The following is a 21,566-nucleotide window of genomic DNA, read 5'->3' as shown; positions in this document are numbered from 1 at the left end:
CTCATCAGTGATAATGAACTGTACTTATACATACCCTACTGGATATCAGGTCAAGAAAGTATTCTGGACCAAAGGACCTAAAATGAAGGGTGACGAGTCTCAGATCTATCTAATGACACTGAATACAGTCAGAGGCTTCAGTATCTGGGAGATAAACAGCAGAACTGCACCATCAGACTGAGTCATGTGACACAGAAAGATGAACACATGTATTATTTCAGATTCACTACAAATGTAACAAAAGGAAGATGGGTCGGTCGTCCAGGAGTGACTCTTAATGTCACAGGTGACTTTCATGAGGTTTCACTCTTCTTCTGTGCATCATGTTGAATAATAATCAGTGTATGACAGCAGCACTAGATATAATGTGTGTGTTGTGTTCAGATCTTCAGGTGGAGTCTCCTGAGAGAGTGACAGAGGAGATTCAGTCTGTCTGACATGTAAAAGCACCTGTGCTCTGACTGACGGAGCAACAACATTCATCTGGTACAGAAACTCACAGCCATTAACTGAGAGAAGAGACAGAAACAATCAACTCCTGCTGCAGTCAGTCAGAAGAGAGGATGCAGGCAGATATAGCTGTGCTGTACATGGACACACTTACATCTCCTGCTGCTCATCTCAGTGTCACGTGTGAGATAAATAAATACAAGTCAAGGACACATGAAACAAAGCATTATTCAAACATATTGTTCTGACAATCATGTATTTACAGACGGTGAGCCCACATCACACTGTCTCGTTCCACCACAAAAGCTCTGCATCAAATGCACAGAAATCAAGAATCAGAAAAGTGCTGTAATAGCTCTGTTTGAAATTACAATAATTAAAATAAACTACAACTTATCTGATCAATACTGCATTTATTTACATGTAGTTGCTGATGCGTTAAATCACTTTTTATCCAACACAAATGTTCCTCAATTTATCAACAATACTAATGAACTAATGAAATAGATAACTTATGTTTAGTTACTCCATGTAGAATTGTTTATTTACATTACTTACATTCATCTAAAGCAGTGCTGACATCAGTGAACTCTACATAACAGCACGTATAACGTTACATCTCTCACTCAGATGTGTGTTCATGTTGTGATGTGCTCATCTGTAATTCTTTTAGGAAATGTTCCTGTCTCATATTAAATAAACATTTAGTAATCGTCTTTAAGATGTATGGTTTATGTAAATGCACTCTGGAGACGTGCGTGTGTTTACTGGAGCTGCCCCTGTTCGCTATAGGCTACATAATAAAACGTGTTTTTACAGCAAAATTATAAATATACTGTAACGTTACTGTCTAGCGTCTTTACACCTTAAGCAAATCAACAGTTTACTCTACAGTAGCTCAACAAATGTGATTTTAACAGGAAACCGTGTTTTTGGTTTGTAATACTCACATTTGTAAACACCCGCGTCGCTGTTCTCCATCACGTTCTCTGATGACGTATTGATCTCCCGTGGGCTTCTGGGATAGAAAAGTATCCATCGATGAGCACTCAAGAATCTGGGCAGAAGCAGTAGGACATCCGGGAACTTCTCGACTACTCTTTTATGAATACTGAGGTTTCGGACATACCTATTTGCTCGCCTACTGCTTTTTCCCTACTATATAGTAGAAGTAGGCATATTCGGACGCACTTTAAGTAGACGCACGTCCGAATCTCGCGAGAATTAGTATGTCACCCAGGTAATTCTCGCCTACTCGTTTATGAATACTGAGGTTTCGGACATACTTATTCGCTCGCCTACTGCTTTTCACCTACTATATAGTAGAGAAGTAGGCGGTTTCGGATGCAGCCAAATTGTAATCATTTTAAAATACGCTAATCATACCTTGGAATTGAATGATTGCATTTTTTAAATGGACTTCCCAGTGAGCCTGAACTCTCTTTTTAATCATTGGCTTCAGCGAAGGGCAATAATACAATATGTGCAACAGGATGTGCACTTTGGTATGAGGTGCTTTACACCTGCTGAGACTACTGATGGATGCATCTGTAACCATAAATCGAAGATACAGAAGTGAAACTATTCTGATGTGTATGATATACTTTTCATTTTTATAATTGCTTAGTCATTCCACCCATCTCTCGTTTTAAAGAACCATTGTTAACAACATTAAAATGACTTTTATGTTAAAGATTCCATCTTCATATTAAATATTGTTAAGTAACATCTTGCCCAGAGCCAGTAAAACACTCATTTTTTCACCACTTAAACAAATTGAACTGTATGAAGAATCGGTACCCAATTAGCACAAACACGATATATCAGATAGATATCAGGATAGTTTTCAACAACATTATCTTATAGATTAAAACATCACTTTTATATCTATTTAATCCTGTATGAATGAAGTACAGTAAATATACTTACATTGATTCCTTGGCGGTCGTTGAATCCTCTAACGTTACTCCATTTTAAAACACATGATAACGTCGAGGGCCCTGTGTGTGTGGGATATATCAGATAAATATCAGGATAGTTTTCAATAACATTTACCTAATAATCAAAAACAACTTAATCTTGTACGAATTAAATACATATACTTACAATAATTCCTGTGCGACCGTTAAATCCTGTGTCACATAGAGTGGCCTGTGCGTGCACTTAAAACAGTGCACATGTGTGTGTCTGAGAGTGCACGTCTGCAGCCAGACCCTTCTCACTGAGCTGGGACAGCACCTCTTCAAACTGGCCACCAACGGTCAGGAAACAAAGTCAATGAATCACCGATTCACCCAATCACCAAATTACTGAGTCACTGAGTCACTGATTCACTGAATCACTGAGTCAATGAATCACTGATTCACAGAGTCATTCAATGACCAAATTACTGAGTCACTGAGTCACTGAGTCAATGAATCACTGAGTCACTGAGTCACTGAGTCAATGAATCACTGATTCACTCAATCACTGAGTCACTGATTCATTGCGCAGGTTGTTTCATGACCTTTAAAGGTGCATTAATAACCCATCACAGTTTCCTTGCGTAAAACAGTTAATTTGCAAATAATCAAATACGTTTCTTACAATACACTGTTAAAAATAAATGTAATTTTTTTTTACAGAATTTTCCCGTTTTTTCATTATACAGTATAATACCTGTTGTTTTACAGATATTTGCTGTATTTTAAAGTTCTGCCATTATATTTACAAATAATTGCTTGTATTTTGGTATTACAACAATTTTCCGCTTTTAAAAAGACATTTTCTGTATTTTTACAGAGTAATGTGTAATTTTACATAAAATCGTTTATAATATTTACAGATTTTTCCTGTAAAAATAGGAAAAGAATGTATAAGCACAAATCAACAGTCAGTCACCATGTTCTGTCCAATTATTTCGACAAAATGTTATTTTGATGCTTCGGAAACATTTGATTTGTTTAAAGTTTCATGCCAAAAGTATAGTATTGCAGCAGCATCTGGGCGTTCTTTATTATAAATCACTGCATTAAAAATGAACAGTGAGGTTACAGTGTACCCTTGCCTATTTACTAAATCATTTATACTATATTCAAAGAAATGCAAAATAAATGATGTCATATCTGTTCTAAGCAGTAGTATAATGTTGCCTATTCAAATAAAGATTTGTGCATTTTAACAAATACCAGCAAATATTTACACAGCATAACTGAATCAGCTTTATTTCAACTCAATAAAACAGTTAATAACATCCAAATTTATAGAAAATATCGCGCTCTTTCATTGAGCCTGTTTTTCAATAACTCATGCCAACCGATCACCGACTGAGGTAAGTCTTTCATACTATTAATATATTAATATGCAGCACGCGTCTTTCAAATTTGTTTTCCATTTGTTTTAATGCAAGAAAGATCAGTTGAGCTGAAAACAAGCTTTAGTAAACTTGTTATTCATATTAAAGTCCGTTCAAGTGCATGAATTCTGCTCATATGGCAGTAACTTATCAGCCAAGTTTTGAAACTATTAAATGGCGGGACATTTTGAAACGCTGAACGTGGCTCATGTCTGGTGTTAAATTGTCATTACATATTGGATCGTTAGTTATAAAAATTGCACCTATCCAGATGAATGGACAGTTACGCCCCTATGTAGTAATATGATGCAGCTAGGTCAAAATAAATAATATAAATTTCTCTAAATGTTCATATAGATTTTGCTAAAATAACAGACCAAGACCAAGACATCACCCAGTCAGCAAATGTCCTTTGGCGCGGATCTGACCCAAATCAACAGCTAAAGTGTGTCCCAGATTAGTTTGTGTTCGCCGGCCCAAAACTGGTCCATATCTTTTTAGCCAGAACTGAACCAAAACAGTGCCATAACCCAACCCAGAGTGAGCCAAATAATAAAAACAGACGTGGCTGATAGATGTAACAAGATGATATTCATTACACGGTAAATCTTAAACACAAAAATGGATTCACACTCATTTATTTTTTTATATTTTTTTTATAGTATTTTAATAACAGAATTACAATACAGAACATACCATAACAGAAGCTATTTTGTAAATGTCAGATGAGTGAATAAATGTGCAAAAATTGATAGTTTTAGTAAGTCTCGCCAGTCTTTCTCACCCGCAGTCTGTCAGGAAAAAAAAGAGAAAAAAGAACATTAGTATATCATAATTAGTATCATACTTTAGATATTATTTGAAGACAAGCACATAAATGACTGTAAATCAGCACTGCACCCAAGACATGAGTGCTGCTGTGAAGTCCCTTTTAAATTTACATTTTCTAAATTAAACTAATTTAACTACTTTAATAACAGGCTATTTTTAGACATAATAATAATAATATACACAATATTAATGAAAACATAGGGGTGTAATGGTACCTCAGTTTTGAAGTCACAGTATTTTATTTTTGTTACAGCAGCGGGAGAAAACAATTGTTTGTTTGTTTTTGTTTTTTTAATAAACGGTAGTTTACTGAACAATTTGTGTCTCTGCCTTTAAATAAACTCAGTTATAATTCCAATTTTCTTAAGGATAAAAAATCTCAGCTAATGCTATACAATAGAGAGCCCTATTAGAGCACATTACTAAAATATTAAAGGCTGCAATTAACAACAGAGCTCAATCTATTAAATTCAAATATTTTAGATACAATGACCAACACTACAAAAAAAGAAAAAGTATGCTGACATATAATTTCCACGTTTGCACATTGCAATTTTCTAGCAACAAGCTGTGGGCACTGAATGGCTTGCCTGAGGTAAAGGTATTGCTGTTTTATTGACATTTTTCCGCTGTTGCAAAACTGATTGAGATTAAGTGACATGAGCGTGTTTATTTGATAAACTTTACAGACACAAATCTCATGTTTCTGTCATGAGAACTATTACATTTATTTGATCAATAACACAATTATCTAATGTAATATTGACATTACAATTTATACAGCATTGCCATCATTTTGGCACCAACTCATTAACATCAGATTAATGTTTAACTCATTTTACTAAAAACTGTGTAATTGTCAGTGTTCAGTCACACTACATGTTTCATTCCATTGATTTCCATTAAAACACAAACGATTCCATTAAAACACAAACGATTCCATTAAAACACAACGACAAAAACAATTGCAGGAGACTGGAACGTTTGACCTGCAAATTTAAGATGTATGAGCTAGAAGTTACTTCACATATAATCTGTGTGATTGTTATCAGACCATAATACCTTAATTGTTGTTTTAATGATGTGCAAACTGACGTTATTGAATATATCACTCACTTTGCCAAAAACAAATAAAAGCACATCTTGAGAGTCCATTCATAAAGACAGTCACTCGCTCAGTTTCTAAATGAATGAGTCGTTGAATGAATCGTTTGAGTCAATGATCCATCAATTCATTCATTTATAAAGACAGTCAATCACTCGATGGGTTGAGTGAACGATTCAATGCATCACTCATTAAGACAGGGACTTTATGCCACCTACTGGTGGTTTAGTGTCATATTTATTTATCCTAAACAAGCCAAGACCAGCACAAAAACACAATCAGCACAATATCCTGTTAGTGTCATTATAGAAAAAAAACACTTAAACATATTGAGAGAAAAAAAAAAATCTTTTTTTTTTTCTTTCTTCAAAATCACACTGTGGGCTCTCAGCAGAATTAAAAGAAAAAAAAACTGTGTGAGGAGCTGATCTGCCAAAATCAAAAATATATCAGTTTTTAATATATCTGTTACTGGATCCAGATGTCAAATTTTAGAGTCTGCATTTAAGTAAATTTACAAAAGTTATTTTTTAATAGAAAATCAATTAAATGCAAGTGTCTATATGTTTCAAATAACTTTTGTGAAAACATGTCAAAATATAGATTAAATAATGTTCCATCATCATTCAGCATAACAGATATATTTATATAAAACAACACAGTTATTCTGACCTGTACTTATTAAAATATGTAAAAGAAAAAGTGATAATATTATATTTTATTATATTTGAAATGATTAAAAAGTTATTGCTAACAATTGGGTAAAACTTAGTGGTGTGAAGGATAGCGGCAAATATAAAGATTTAAAATGACAATTAATATTTTGGGGCTGCACTATATATGATCCTTAAATATAGTATTTGAATATGTCCTCAAATGATTTTTGCTCTAAATATGCCTGATTTTTATTTATGTATTGCTATAAAAACCCCTTTTTGTCTTTGACTCATATACTAATTGACACATTTAAGCATCTACATCTGTCTATCATTAAAAAACTGATGCTAATTACCAAATTTAAATTTTTAATTCTAACATTATTCTGTTTCTTTATTAAAAGAACAGCAGATATATAGGAAGAAAAAAAAAACATAAAAAAAAAATAAGTCAGAAAAAAATGCACTCTTTTGTTGATAATGAAACGAGCTTTAAATGAGCATTTTCAGGAGATCTGAAGACATCAGCATAATAAAGGAGGTGAAAACAGGAACTATTGACATGAAATAAAGAGTGTTTTCAGCAGCTGTTAATATTGATGAGTCTCAGACGATCAACACTCATTCAACAAGACATTCAGGATCATCAGCAGATCATCTCACTTTATTCTGAGTGTTTCTGTTAGAAACTGATTATAAGAGTCAGGATAGAAGATAAAAGCATCAGAGCATCAGGAAGAGCTGAGTTTATTAAAGAGGACAGAGAGAAGATGAGAGATCCAGAACCCTGCAGAATCAAACACACTGAAGATACTGAACAACAAACAGGTTGCTGTTTATTCTTCTCTCTTATTAATAGTGCTGATGGTTATAACGCTCAAGCAGATTTAGATTTGCTGTAATAGGAAAGAATCTTTAGAGCTCTGCAATAATACAGCTGAAGCATCAAATAATAAGAGCTGTTGCACATGAGACACTTCAAACAGCGCTGATGTAGAAAACCAGAAGTAATGCTAACTACAGGATCACATGCTGCTGCGGCAGAAATAGACACGTTATTACCGCATTCAGTTCAGGGTTTGTACAACCTTTTGAGAGAGAAATTCAAGCACTTTTCAGTGACAACACAACTATTTACAGCACTTTAAACTATTTTAATAACATTTTTTGTGGTAAACAAACAATTATTTAAAATAAAAAATACATCAAATAACCACTATAACCAGTAGATGGCAGCAGATGAACTCTTATTGGCTTATTAGTCATTCATTTTTACTTTCTGCTCTATATTTTGTAATTATAATATTATAAAATATAAAATCATCAATAAATAAAATTTTGTCAAATGTTTTGCGCTTTGTTTATGATTTAAGAAAAATCACAAAATGCCTTGAAACACAAACGTTTCTTTAATTTGCAACTGAATCACAGATCGAGAGCGTTTCTTCATCTCTGAAGTTGTCGGTCAGTTCTGGATAATACTGTAGAAGAATAACGGCCACCTCTAAACCAAATTCATTTTACATCCATTTTGACAAATTCAGGGGAAAAAATTATAAATACCATAAATCTCCACAAAACTGTACTTTTTTCTCTCTCTTTTTGAAGTTGGCCAGAAAAATGATTTCGTTCCTTTGTTACGTGCTTCTTCTGAGCAGATATTCGTTGACTTCTTGTCTTTTTTGTTCTTTTTTTGAGAAGTATGAAGTTTGTTTATTTGGTTAGCTACAAAAGTATGATTGTATTTGTGTTTAGTTTGTTTTGGAGTGTGTAATTATCGTTGTATTGCTCTTCTTGCCAGTAGCGGCTCCTGACGTTTAGTTTGGGCAGATTCTGGGTCGTAGCACTAATATATGAATAACATTGTGTGAGCTTTATATTGTAATCGCTGAACACATGCGGACAGAATTGTGGCAGAGATCTAATGTGCTTGTGTTATCCTGTGGGTGATGTGCTGATGTTGATTGACAGACTCGAAGTACATACATAAAATACTGTATAATAATTGTCTTAATATAGTATTTATCAGCTCCAGATGTTGATTTACAATGTTACGAGTTGTCGAGGAAAACAGATCATATGTCTATTCTCAGAACTAACATAAAACAAACACAGCAGAACCATATAAAGGCTTTTCATGTGAGCACATTTAAACTAAAGGATTTATACTTTATTAATTTGATACACTTCTCCACATAGAAAAACAGAGGAGATCTCAGACACCGTCTGCCCGCTTAGTATCATGTGCGGGATTTTAATATATACTGCTTACTTTATGACTTTTCTAACCGGCATGCATCTCGCGGTGATCACCGGTGATCGGTTCTGCGCAGATTTTGCTCATCTCAAACAAGCCTATATACTCACAAACAGTGGGTTACCTGAACAAAGCTAGACAAGAAACAATAGGAACACGAGGGCTATTTATACACAAAGACTAATCACAAACAAGCAACGGCTGAGAGCATAAAATAACTAATATTCAGCAACTGCTAGATTTGTATTGGATTTACATTTATTTAATATGCAGGATTATAAAACAAGCTGCTTGCTGATTAAAATAATAAAAGAAAAATAATTCAAGGGATCAAACCATCTAAAGTAAAGGGATACAGTATTGCCAGACAGTATACCTAAAGCATTTACTGTTAATATGCACTAAACACAAAATATAATTTCTAATGTTATCATACACTTGAATGAAGAACTCTAAAATAATAAATTAAAATTAAAATAAATCCATGATTATTTTAATTAGTTAATTACACATATTTTATTTTAGTTTTCATGATTGCAAATGTATTACTGCAGTATTGATTTATAGTCATACTTTCCAAACAAAAAAATATTAATTGTTTCATTTTCTCAAAAATTAAGAATTTTGTTCCAATATCTATTATCTTAGGGTGAAGATCGGTTCACAGATTCAATTATATTTATTTTTCCAAACTCTCAATAACTTCATGTATTGGATATCTTCTCCATTCGTTTGGGATCGTACCACTTCCCTGAAATGTTTTATTGTAGTATTTTTCCAGATGTTTCTGGAATCTGCACACAAACCACTTCCAGTAGGGCAGTTCAGAGAGATCAGGGGTTATGCTCCAGTCTGCATAAACTCCTCCTGCGCTTCTGTATTCTCTATATAGAAACGTATCATCTGAGGCATTGGGATAAAAAGATGCAGTGCTGCTTGATACTAATGATGTGCAGATGTTAGTAATCAAGTTTGTTGTCCCCCTATAAGACCACCCCGAAACTCCAGTCACTCTGTGGAAGGGAACACTGTGATCTCCATCATGGTTTTCTAAGGTGTTGGTGCAGACGGCTTTACAGAACGGACACTGAACCCAGCAGCACTGACAGAAGTGATCAATCAGAAGTTCATCTGGTCTGTGTTTATAGTCCAGTTTTGCTGGAAATGTCTTTGTGTTGAATCTGCTGATGTCAGACATTACAGCAGTAAGTTCTTGTCTTATCACTTCTTCTAGGAGTTTGAAATCATCAACATCATCATGTTTGACTCCACTGAGGTCTTTTTCAGAGAAGATCAGCTCATCTGAGAGCTGCTGTGTGAAACTCTTCAACCACAAACCAGCATCTCCTCTGTTCTCTTGAACATGTTCAGTAGATTGATGAGCTGCTCTCATGATCTTCTGCTGCAGGAGTTTAATGTTCTCCTTCATCTCGGGTAAAACACTGACACTGAACTGATCAGTGATGTGCTGACTGACTTCATCTCTGATGAAACTCTTGAAGTGATCTCTGGGATTATGAATGTAGTTGATGTATTTGTCAAAATCCTCCTCTTCTGCCAGTCTCTTCAGGATGTGTTTCTCCAGATTTGATCTGTTTCCATTCAGTGATTCACAGCTTGATCTTATTTCATCTGCTAAATCTCTGGAAGTCCTCTTGTAGACGCTCTGCTCAATGGGCTCTTTAAGTTTCTGACTGATGATCTGACCAAAAATAGCAGCCGATGTGGATCCATGACAGTATTTCAGGAAAATACTAGAGTACTCTTCTCTCTTCTTCTGAACATATATTACAGGATCATTGGCTTCTCTGAACAGTCTGTGTTGGTCAGTGATCATCCAGTTTGCTCTCTTACAGATGGACAGAACCAAATCCATGAAGAATTCATTCTTGAACTCATATTTCACTCGTTCCTGATGTTCTGTTACTCTTGCTTTGATGCAATCTATAAGATGTTGAATGCAGACAATGTTGTAGCCCATCTTTGAAATGTTAAATGACTGAACCTCTTTGTCTGTCTGCTGAGCAACATCTGTGATAAATGAGCTTATTTGGTATTCATCCTCTTGAGACTGATTAAAACCCCACTTATCTTTAGCTGATCTGATAGCATTTGTCAAAGCTCCTGTAATTCCACTGGGTTTCTTTAGTTTTACATAATCTGAATAACTCGGCACAGAGAAAATATCCCTGCTCTCCCTCCAGTGATCTACAGGAGCACTTCTACAGATGTCACTGAGGATCTTTCTCACATCTCTCATTATGTCAATGTCTTTGATTACAGGAGAGTCTCTGGTTATGTTTTTAACACACTGTTTCCAAAACGAGTCAAACTCTTTCTTCAGTGTTTCTTCATCATTTGCTTTGTCTCTGAGTGTTAAGGCGAGTTCTTTGCTCTTTTCATAGAGAGTGCTTTCATGATGTGTCCTCTGAGCATCAATCTTTTTCTTCAGGTCTCTCTGCTGAAGAACCTCATTTAATTTCCTCTTTGTTTCTCTCACAACGTTTTCCTGAAGCTCTTTGATTTTGATTTCAAATGACATTTTCCACTGAATCAGTATATCTTTATCTCTGTCTTTCTCAAAGAATTCAGACATTGATGTATTCACTTCTTCACTTGTCTTCTTCAGTTCTCTTTGAAGATCAATTTCATCAACCTCATGAATCGCTTTATTTTCTATTTTGTTGTGTAGTTTGTTCTCAGTTTCCATCATGGCTCTGCGAAGACTCCAGGACCACTTGCTGTATTCAGTCTCCAGTTTCCTGTAAGCTGAAATCTCCAGAGTGTTTCTGAAGCTGAAGACGAATCGTTCATTCAGTAAAGCTTCCCAGAGATCTTTAATACGAACTTTCAAGTGTGTCAGTTCCATTCCGTGTGATTCTGAGGCATGAGACATAATAGTCTTCTTCAGTTCTTGAATGTTCTCACAGTAGTTTGGGTTTGTTGGAGCCATTGGTGGGTTTCCCTCCCAGAGCTGAGTGAAATACTTCACATCTTTCTGAACATCAAATCTAATAATGTCACTGAAACGTTCTGCATCACAGATTTCATCTTTAGCAGCAAGTTTTGTCATCTCATCCAGTTTCTCCTGCAGTCGTCTCATTCCCTCCATGTTTTTCTTTACTGCTGTGATGTCTGAAACATTCTGATGCACAAACACACAGCTGGGATTCAGTCGGACCTTCTTCATCCTAAGAAAGGCCTGAACAACAATCTGAAGAATGTCCAGCATCTCAGATGGGTTTTCTCCAAAGATGTTGATCAGTGTCAGATTTCCCAGACCTACAACAAATGTGGCCAGTTCATTGTCATGATGTCTAGTTGATCTTCCAGCCAGTTCTAGAGCACAAAGACCCTCAGTATCTACAACCATAATATAGTCACTGTTCATCTGTGTTTTCATCTCGTCTGAGACTCTGATCAGCTGCATGAAAGCTCCTCTGGTGCATCTGCCAGCACTGACCGCAAACTGCAGTCCAAACATGGCGTTCAGCATGGTGGATTTCCCAGAGCTCTGAAGTCCTAAAACTGACAGCACAAAGACTCTCTGGTCTCCCAGTTTCTGAATGAGTTGATCTAGAACAGCAGAGATCCAGATCACAGGAACATGAGCAGCATCTCCATCCATCAGCTCCAGTGGAGATCCACAGATCATCATCTCTGCTGCAAGACACGGCAGAGAAGAAAAGTGAAACCACTTCTTCACAGATGAACATGATTCATAGATCTGACCGATCTCCCTCATGATGTGCTCCAAACCAAAGGCTGCAGCTTGAAGTTCCTCAGATACTTTCTCAAGTTCAGTTTGTGCAGCTTTGAGTTGTTCAGATTTATCATGTTTCTCCTTCAGTTTTAAGACTGTTGACCACTTTTCATCATATTTGTGATGTAGAGCAGAAAGATCAGCTGATGTATATTCATCCAGGAAGATTCTGAGCCATTTAAGGAAAAACATCTTTTTGGCAGCATGTGAGTTCATTTGTTTAAAAAAGAGGTTCATAAACTCACTGATGGCAGATTTATGCTGCTGTTGACGGATTTTATTCATTTCTGTGCGTTTTCTACTGATGTCCATTTCTGTCTCATCTCCTTGAGTTCGATGTAGTTCTTTGTTCTTCTGACACCACTGATGCCACAGTTTCCCCTGATGAGGCAGAAATGAGTCTTTGATTTCTGTCAGATCTTTCTTCTCCAGTAAACTCATCATCTGCTGTGCTGCTGCTCTTCCTCTCCTGCAGTCTTCATCATCTTCCTCATCTACTCTGATCTCTGAGTGTTTGGACACATCTTCAAGTCTGAAAGTGTGAGAGGAGTCTGAGAGACAAGCATTTATAGCTCTTCTGAGTTCTTCAGATACATCTGACTGATTTCTGTCTTTTAAACCGATGATGAATTTCCCTTTCTTTGACTTATTTACAGCAGATTCATTCTCTGAAAGGAGACAAATAAGCGGCTTTCCGTCCTTGTACAGGTTATTTATCTTTGCTGCATTTCTGTCATTCCTGTCAAGTTTTGTCAGAAGAACAACATTGACTGAGCTCATGTCAGTGAGGATCTGCAGCTGTTTCTCCTGGTCTTCTGCATCACCGTGTAGATTACAGAACGCTACACACTCAGTGAATTTATCATCATATGATCCAGAGGGGCAGAACCAGGCGATCTCCACCACTCCATCCATCAGGACTCTGGTTCTGCTGCTGTAAGGGCAGTTCCTGTGGAAGAACGTGTCGTGTTTCTCATTGATCACACGGTTCATCAGATGAGACTTGGAGGAAGACACAGAGCCAAACCTGAAAAAAAACACCATTGGAGTTTCTGCCTTGTAGATTGGCTGATTTTGAATGATGATTTCATTGTTGGTGTTTCTGATTTTCCAGCTCTTGTGGATTTGTCTGAATGTCCAGAGAGGAAACTCAATCTGTCGTGTGAATGGATCAGGAACAAGCAGAGGCAGAGCGTACTGACACTGGGACAGTTTAGTGACCATCAGCTGCTTCAGGAGACCATCAGCACAATGAAACACGGCCATCTGAACATCCATCGGGTGAATGAGGTCAGATTGGCTTGTTTTTGATAATGATATCTCTTTTAAAACATCAAAAATATCACTCTCATCTTCAGATGAGTTATTTTCTCTTTGTTGTGTGTCATCCTGTTCATTGGTCTCTTTATTTTTAATATTTCTTGCTTTGTAGTTCATCATTAGTAGTTTTTGTATGAAAGTCTGAATCAGCTCCTCTTCAGCATAAGACTCATGGGTCTGTAATGAATGTTTGGTTATCTGAAGAACATCTGCAGCTCTCAGTGTATTTTGGTGTCTGTCTTCCAGATTAAGTCTGTGAAATATATACTTCAGTTTTTAGTCTTTTCCTGTAGGTATTGATCTGATCCAGCTCCTGTTGCTCCAAAGTTTTTGATTTTTCCCTATTGAATAAACAAAACAAAAAAAACATGACTTTCACATGGATTACTTATTTTTATTTAAAAGAACAATACTATCATTTTACTCTGACTTAACTTATATATATATATATATATATATATATATATATATATATATATATATATATATATATTTATTTTATTTTTTTATTTTTTTAAATGGCACCCAAGTGAACTTAATGAGATAGTTCAGCCAAAACAATTAATTAATTAAAAAATGCTGATAATTTACTCTTCCTCAGGCTATCCAAAAGACAGGTGACTTTTTTCCTTCTGTAGAACAGTTCAAATTTATAGCTGAAACTGTGGTCCTTGGTGATTCATAAACAGGGCTGGGGAGTAACGAAATACATGTAACGTCGTTCGTGTTTAAAATACAAAATATGAGTAACTGTATTTCGTTATAGTTACATTTTAAATGGGTGGTAATCGGATTACAGTTATATCCGAAAAGTATTTTAGATTACCAAAGTGATTACTTTGATTTTTAATGTCATTTATTTATTTTAATATTAATGTAAAATGATTTTAACCATGAGGTAACTGGTGATACTCAGACTCGCGTGCAGTCTGTCCATACAGCAGCCTGCCTGCAGAGTGCAGACTATAGTGATGACTCACTAAAATGCAAGAGAAAATCAGAAAGCCTAGCGCGTAATTGTCATGGAAATAAAAAGACGATTTTACTTATAAATGTGAAAAAGGACGGAACATCACAGTAGGCTATGCAATTTTTGTTTACCAGCAACAAAACGTCTCTCGGCTTCAAAGGAACATCTAACCTTGGAAAAAGCATCTTAAAGTAAGTTGTTCTCACAGTCTCAGGTTTGTACAAATTCTTGTTTTTCTATATTTATGTATAGTTAAGCAATATCAATCGAGGAAGAAGAGTGCTGTTTAGCAGAATATTAGCGCGATTGCAAATATGATGCTGATTTTATGCAATTCATAACAAAAAGTTAATATTTAGTGACTTATTAAAAGAACAGTGTTGTCTGATTTGCTCTATAGCGCAAACAAAAATGGTTCCATACAACCGCTGGTCTATTTACACTAAGCGCAAATCTGTTTGGGATTGACATCATTCGAAAAGACGCCTATTTGAGACACGTGCTGATAAGATTTGAGTTTGAATCCGTTTGAACTCATTCAACTCCCGTTATTCTCACTTTTCCCATCACATATCTGCCACTGTTTGCAATAAGTATTAATAGCATCTACTATCACTTGTTGCAAAGAAAATACTACTTTTTTCCAACATGGTGTAAATAGAATTATGGCTATTTGCACTTGATGCAAATAACCACTGCCTTCAAAATAAATCCACATCAGAATAGTTGTGCATCTGTGAGCAACATTTGGTTCCTGAATGAAGCAGCGTTTTGAACGGATCAGCTGAGAATGATTCAATTACATTCATAAAATCACTTGCTTGATTCCTGACTGAATCGGGCCTTTTGAGCGAATCAAATGATTCCGTGACTCTTTCATTAAGGCAGTGATTTGCCACCACCTACTGGCGGTTTTAGTTTAATTTAAAAACATATTTTCCTCCCATAATTTTTTTATTTCTATGTTTAAAATGTTGTATTGAAAATATTAATCTCATAGCATTATTTATGCATTTATAATTGTTTTAAATGTATTCATGCCACCCATTTTTATTTAGAGGTGGTTAACATAAAAACAAGACATCAAAATTAATATGCCATTTAACTTAAGTATTCCAATGTATTCCAAAGTATTTAGATTAAGTTACTAAAATTAAGTAATCTAACAAAATACGTTACAAAATACTTTTTAAAGCATGTATTTTGTAATCTGTAACGAAATACATTTTAAAAGTAACCTTCCCAGCCCTGTTCATAAATTGCAAGTTAATGGCTACCATCACTTTGAGAGTAAAAAAAATGCATATCAAGCAACACAAAATCAATACCCATGGCTCCTGATGATATATTTATTTTGATGTATTGCATGTTCAGATATTCATAAAACAAAATATGAATAAAATAAAAACAAAAATATAGAATAAAAACAAAATTTCTGGGGTCCCTGAAATTTTTGTGAAAATCCTCAAAAATGCTGGCGGTGGCTGGCAACTTTTTTCAAAAAAGCTGGTGGGGGAAGAGTTCAAATACCATATGACCTGCTCTTAAAGAAAGCCTGTTTTACTTGTTGAATATTGTGTGCTCTGAGCCTTAGTGCTTCTTTAAGAAAGCCTGTTGTGCCGGCTGTAGTGACTGTGTGTGAACCATTATTGTTGCCTGCAGACGCAGTAGGGAGGGTGGGTGCCAGATAGAGCCAACTCTCTCTCACTTCTTTTTGCCCACCGGTTTTTACGTTTACTGATATGTTTTCTTTTCTCTTTAATAGTATATATTACTCCCCCCGTCACCCCTGGACAAAAAGAGGATGTAACATCATCATCAAAAAAAAAAAAAGATCAAGATATCATTGAAGGGGTGTATATACTATCCATTCCTCTTTTATCATAAAATGAATAAGCAATTATAGTATCTGCTATCTGAGAAGTGACCTATGACAGGAATACAGTGGCAAGCAGTAACAGTGTTTGATTAAAACAGAAAGGTAAAAAAAAAAAAGAAATAAGAATTTATTTTATTTTATTAATGCAGCTAATTCTGAAAATGTCCAGACACTCACCATATGTTTTTCTTCAGTCTCTGATGTTGTGGTGTCCTCCATTTTTCTGGGTTCATCATCTTAAAAGAAGCAGAAAGTAAACAGAATGTGAGTATCTACTACAGCAGCTTCATCATTTATTTCATTTCATTTTTATTATTGTTTTTGACATATACTTTATTCACTTTCAGACACATTTAATAACCTATTCATGTTAGCTGTTGCATATAGATATAGATTTAAACACTTAAAACATGTTTTTCTCACTTCAAGCACTGTATTTAGCAGATGTATTTTACAATAGGATTTGTACATGTGTTGTTTGGCTTTTTTTTTTTCTGTACTGTGTAATTGTAACATATTAGTCTATATAAAGATGAAGATCGTCAAAAGGATAAAATAAAACAAGGTTTATTAAATAATACAAAAGCAGGTAAACCAAAAAAACGTGCAGACACTACAAAACAGCGTAACACCCAACAATGCTGGACCGTGAGGGAGAGGAAGTGAGGAACATAAATACACCAAGGTGAAAACTGACAGACAGCTGTGATGCATACTTGTCCATGGAAACTGATGAGTGGTGGGAAACTAGAACAAAATAAATGGGACTCTGATGAAAAAAAGTCCATGAAAGTGACCATGAAAACACTTTGTTTTCTCTTTTCTTAATCTTCCACTGTCTAGCTTGTATTTATTTGAACAGTGCCTGAAACTTGGTATTACGAGCACTTCCTGTGTCTATTTGCCTCTTTAAGATGAATCGCTTGATGTATTCCCCAATTGTAAGTCGCTTTGGATAAAAGCATCTGCTAAATGAATAAATGTAAATGTAAATAAAAGTGAATCTAAAAAACAACATAATTTTTATAGAACTCCCTTCTCTTCTGGGAACGTGTGGCCTTGTGCTGTAAAAAGGCTGAAGAGGTGGTTCAGGGGTGGACAAATGGCTGGTGAAGGTGGGATTCCCAGTGGAAGGCACCTGGGTGGCTCTGAGGGTTGTAGGAACCAGGGAAGCAATTATGGGAGGAGTGGCCAGGTGGTGGTGACCCAGAGCACAGCCAGAATGAAAGCCCATGGTGGAGTTGAAGGAGAGAGGAGCCATGATATAGAAGTAGCTTACGACATCCAGGGGGCGACTGACGGAAATGAAGCCATTGGAAGTGAAGCCCTGTGCAGACAGTGAGCAGATGGGGCCGAGCGACACAAATGATTCAGGCGACCAAGGAGAAACCACAGTAATGAGCGTCCAGGGTGTTGCCAGAGTACCTGAAGACTTAGGCGGAGCCGGTGTAACTGAGGTCCAAGGCAGAGTTGAAGGGAAGGCAGAGCCCGGTGGAGAGACGGAGCGCAGCGAACGGCTTGTAAGTCTGTGGCATAGGCAGGTTAATAGGACGAAGGAGCCCAGTGGAGCTGTAAGACGAGCCGAGGTAGAGTGGCGGGATCAGCAGCCGGAGGCGGAACTGGGGGATCCACTTGCTTGGGCAAAGCTGGCCACTGTAAGACGCGAGGCTTATCCTTCCAAGCACGGTGTTAGGGGAGAAGACGAGTGACTGAAGGGAACCAGCTAAGACAGGGCTGAGTTTAGCAGTGAGGTGGAAGTGGGAAGTTGGGTGGGGTCAATGAAAATAACACAAATAACACCTGTTTTTGCCAGGCGATGAAACAGTCTTTATACTGGGCAGAACCAGTGGTGATGGTACAATGATGAGGACACAGAAGGTTCAGGGTAGGACTGGGTGGGTAGCACAACCTCAGATTCTCAATCAATTAACCATTCCTCGGTGTCAAGCTCCACCAAATTTCCCCTCTGTCACAGATGTAGCCAGCTTAAACACCTGGTCAGACACACTGTTGGGAATTAAGGTTTATTAAGTGATTAAAAAAAGGGAGGTAATCCAAAGAAAGGGCAAACACTACAAAACAGTGTGCAGAGAGGAAGTGAGGGACTTAAATGAAGAGATCTTCTGGACTTTTGGCATTTGACCATGATAGAAGCAACGCGGTCACAATGTTCATGCAGTGTGACGTGCTCATTTTTTCCAGGCGTGTCTACGCCACATCAAAATGAAAACATCTCAACTTTTCAGAATGCCACAAGCACCGCACTGCAGGTCATGTGAAAAGACTCAACCAATCAGCTTTACTCTTTCTGTAACAACATTGAAAGCTCACGCTCAGCCAAGATGGAGGAACAGTTGATCATGGCTGTACAGGGATACCCAATTTTAAATAAATTCAAATTTACGGTCCCTTATGGAATAGAGAATCACAATATCTATTAATATTATTATATGTGCAAATGAGCAATAATTTAACTGCTTTGAGATAATTGTTGCTTTGTATATACATTGATCGGCCATAATATTTAAAACAATTGACAGATGAAGTGATTAACATTATCACCACAATGTTACAGTACTTGTCAAAGGGTGGGAAATGTAAATAATCTGTTGTTGAATTTCATGTTGTAGGAAGGAGGAAAAATTGTCAAGTGAAAAGATCTAAGTGACCTTATCTAAGATCAAGGACCAAATAGTGATGGCAGGAGAAGTCTTGTGGGATGTTCCCAGCATCCAGTAGTTAGTATCTACCCAAAGTGATGCAAGGAAGGACAACCTGTGAACTGGTGTCAGGGTCATGGGTGCCCAAGGCTAACTGATGCACGTGGTGTGTGAAGGTTAGACTGTCTGGTTTAATCACTCAGAAGAGCTACTGCAGCTCAAACTGCTGAAAAACCTAATGCTGGTCATGTTGATAGCTGAAAGTGCCTACAATGGGCATGTGAGCATCAGAATTGGATCATGGATCAATGAAAGAAGGTTGCCTGGTTGATGACTCACATTGTCTTTTAGAACAGGTGGACTGCCATTTACAAGTGCTCCATTTACTGGGGAAGAAATGCCAGCAGGATAAGACATGTAGGGCTGCTCCAAATGATCAGATATCGATCACTAACAGCCGATACTCGCTTTGGGAAGTTTGATCGGCGGTCTCTATGAAGGCTGATCTCATAAACTGACCTCAAGGTGATGATGTGCCTGCCGTGAGAGGTCTGGCACCATCGCAATCTCTGTCCAGCGCGGGTAAAATAATTATAATGCTGAAGGTGAGCTAAAATTTATATTTCTTTATTAAACAGCATGAGTGAATCACTGCACGTTCTATCTCTCCCTCTCACACATAAGCCTGCCTTACATACAGCTCACGAAATCAGGCTTGTGCTGAATGCAAGCTATTGTGCAGCAATTGCCCTATTGTAAAAACAAAAATGCACTGCATGATCAAACATTTAGATTAGATAATTATATATTTTTGAAAAATGTCTAAAAAAAAATAAAAAGAAGCCCCCTCCACCCCCTTAAATTGACAGCTCTGGCCGATGTTCCTGAGCATTCATGTGGATGTTACTTTGCCACGTCCCACCTACCTACAGATTGTTGAGGACCACATACACCACTTCATGGAAATGGTGTTACCTGTTTGCAGTAAATAATTCAGGATATTGCACACTTCTACAATGCAGAAATTACTCAGGAATGGTTTGAGGAATATGACAAAGAGTTCAAGGAATTGCCATGGCCTCCAAACTCCCCAGATCTCAATCCAATTGAGCATACAGTATATGGGACATACTGGACCAACTAATCTCATCCATGGAGGCCTCACCTTGCCATTTGCAGGAATTCAAAGATCTGCTGCTAATGTCTTTGGTGCTAGATACCACAGGACTCCTTTTTGTGGAGTCCAGGCCTCAACACATCAGAGCTGTTTTAACAGCAAAATGGGGACTGACACAATATTTGTGTGCCATACTACTTCTGAAGAATAAAGGAGGTACTTGTGGGTATTCTCTAGGATGAGTTGACACGCTTTTTCAGATAGAGTTTGAATTTAAGATGAATTTTGATTGAAAATGCATGTAATGCATTTAGGATAAATTACCCAGGGTAATATGAACATGTGAAACATCAGGAAACAACATATGTTTTTCTTTCTCACCACATTCATTGTTTTCTATTTCTTTTCTCTTTATTGATGCAATGTTGAACATCTCTCCAGTATAGCGTTGCTGATTATTGTCATGAAACAGACATTCAATCTTCTTCATCAGGTCTCTCATCTCTGATTGGTTGTTCATTATCTTGTTGCAAGTCTGGTATCTTCCTCCACATTTCTCCAGCAGCTGCTCCAGAACAAGGTTTTTCTTCAGAACATTTATTATAGAGTCAGTCTCTTCTTCTGTCTCATAGGTGAAGAGAATCATTACAAACTGAAGAACTTTGTCACCAAACACTCTCTGAAGCCAGTCAAGACCCATCTTATCAGCGTCTGTTAACTGACCCAGTCGCACAACAAAGATGAAGGCGTGGATTTCATTTTCATTTACTAGCTGACCAATGAGACGATCCACACAGTCTAGGTAAAGTTCAGTCTCATGTAAGTCAATCATGTTGATCACAGAGACGTGATGTTCTGATATCTTCTTCTGTAAAGGAATCATTTTGGATATTGCCGTATTTTCAGTATTTGGTTGTCTTTGTCCTAGTAGAATGTTTTCATCTCCAAACTGGACTGATGAAGTATTTCCAGTTAATACAATGGTCATATTGGGAAATATGTTCTCTATAATAAACAACAAAAGAACTGTAGTTAAACATAAATATACCACAACATACAACATAAGAACAAGTGTTATTCAACAATACAAAGACATGAAATACTGTTCCCTTACTCATGCTGTTGTCTGATGTATCAGAGTCACACTGGTCATGTGCTCCAGAGTCTGTCTCCGCAGAAGTGTCCATGGCATCGTCTTGATTTGGATCTGTCATTATATCACTG

General features: G+C 36.7%; 1 protein-coding gene across 1 annotated transcript in view; it reads right to left on the bottom strand.

Moving 5' to 3' along the window:
* Positions 1–7,308: 7,308 nt before the first annotated feature.
* LOC131536466 (interferon-induced very large GTPase 1-like) overlaps positions 7,309–21,566 on the bottom strand; it is a 31,709-nt gene continuing 17,451 nt past the window's right edge. Inside the window, 5 exon segments of the mRNA XM_058769396.1 lie at positions 7,309–13,994; positions 13,997–14,057; positions 16,743–16,801; positions 20,724–21,347; positions 21,457–21,563. Coding sequence (XP_058625379.1) covers positions 9,313–13,994; positions 13,997–14,057; positions 16,743–16,801; positions 20,724–21,347; positions 21,457–21,556 — 5,526 coding nt within the window. The 5' untranslated portion in view covers positions 21,557–21,563 and the 3' untranslated portion in view covers positions 7,309–9,312.

Source organism: Onychostoma macrolepis, chromosome 03 (genome assembly GCF_012432095.1).
Source record: "Onychostoma macrolepis isolate SWU-2019 chromosome 03, ASM1243209v1, whole genome shotgun sequence".
NCBI classification, from domain to species: domain Eukaryota; kingdom Metazoa; phylum Chordata; class Actinopteri; order Cypriniformes; family Cyprinidae; genus Onychostoma; species Onychostoma macrolepis.
The sequence above is the reverse complement of the archived record's forward strand: the minus strand, read 5'-3'. Positions and strand labels throughout refer to the sequence as shown.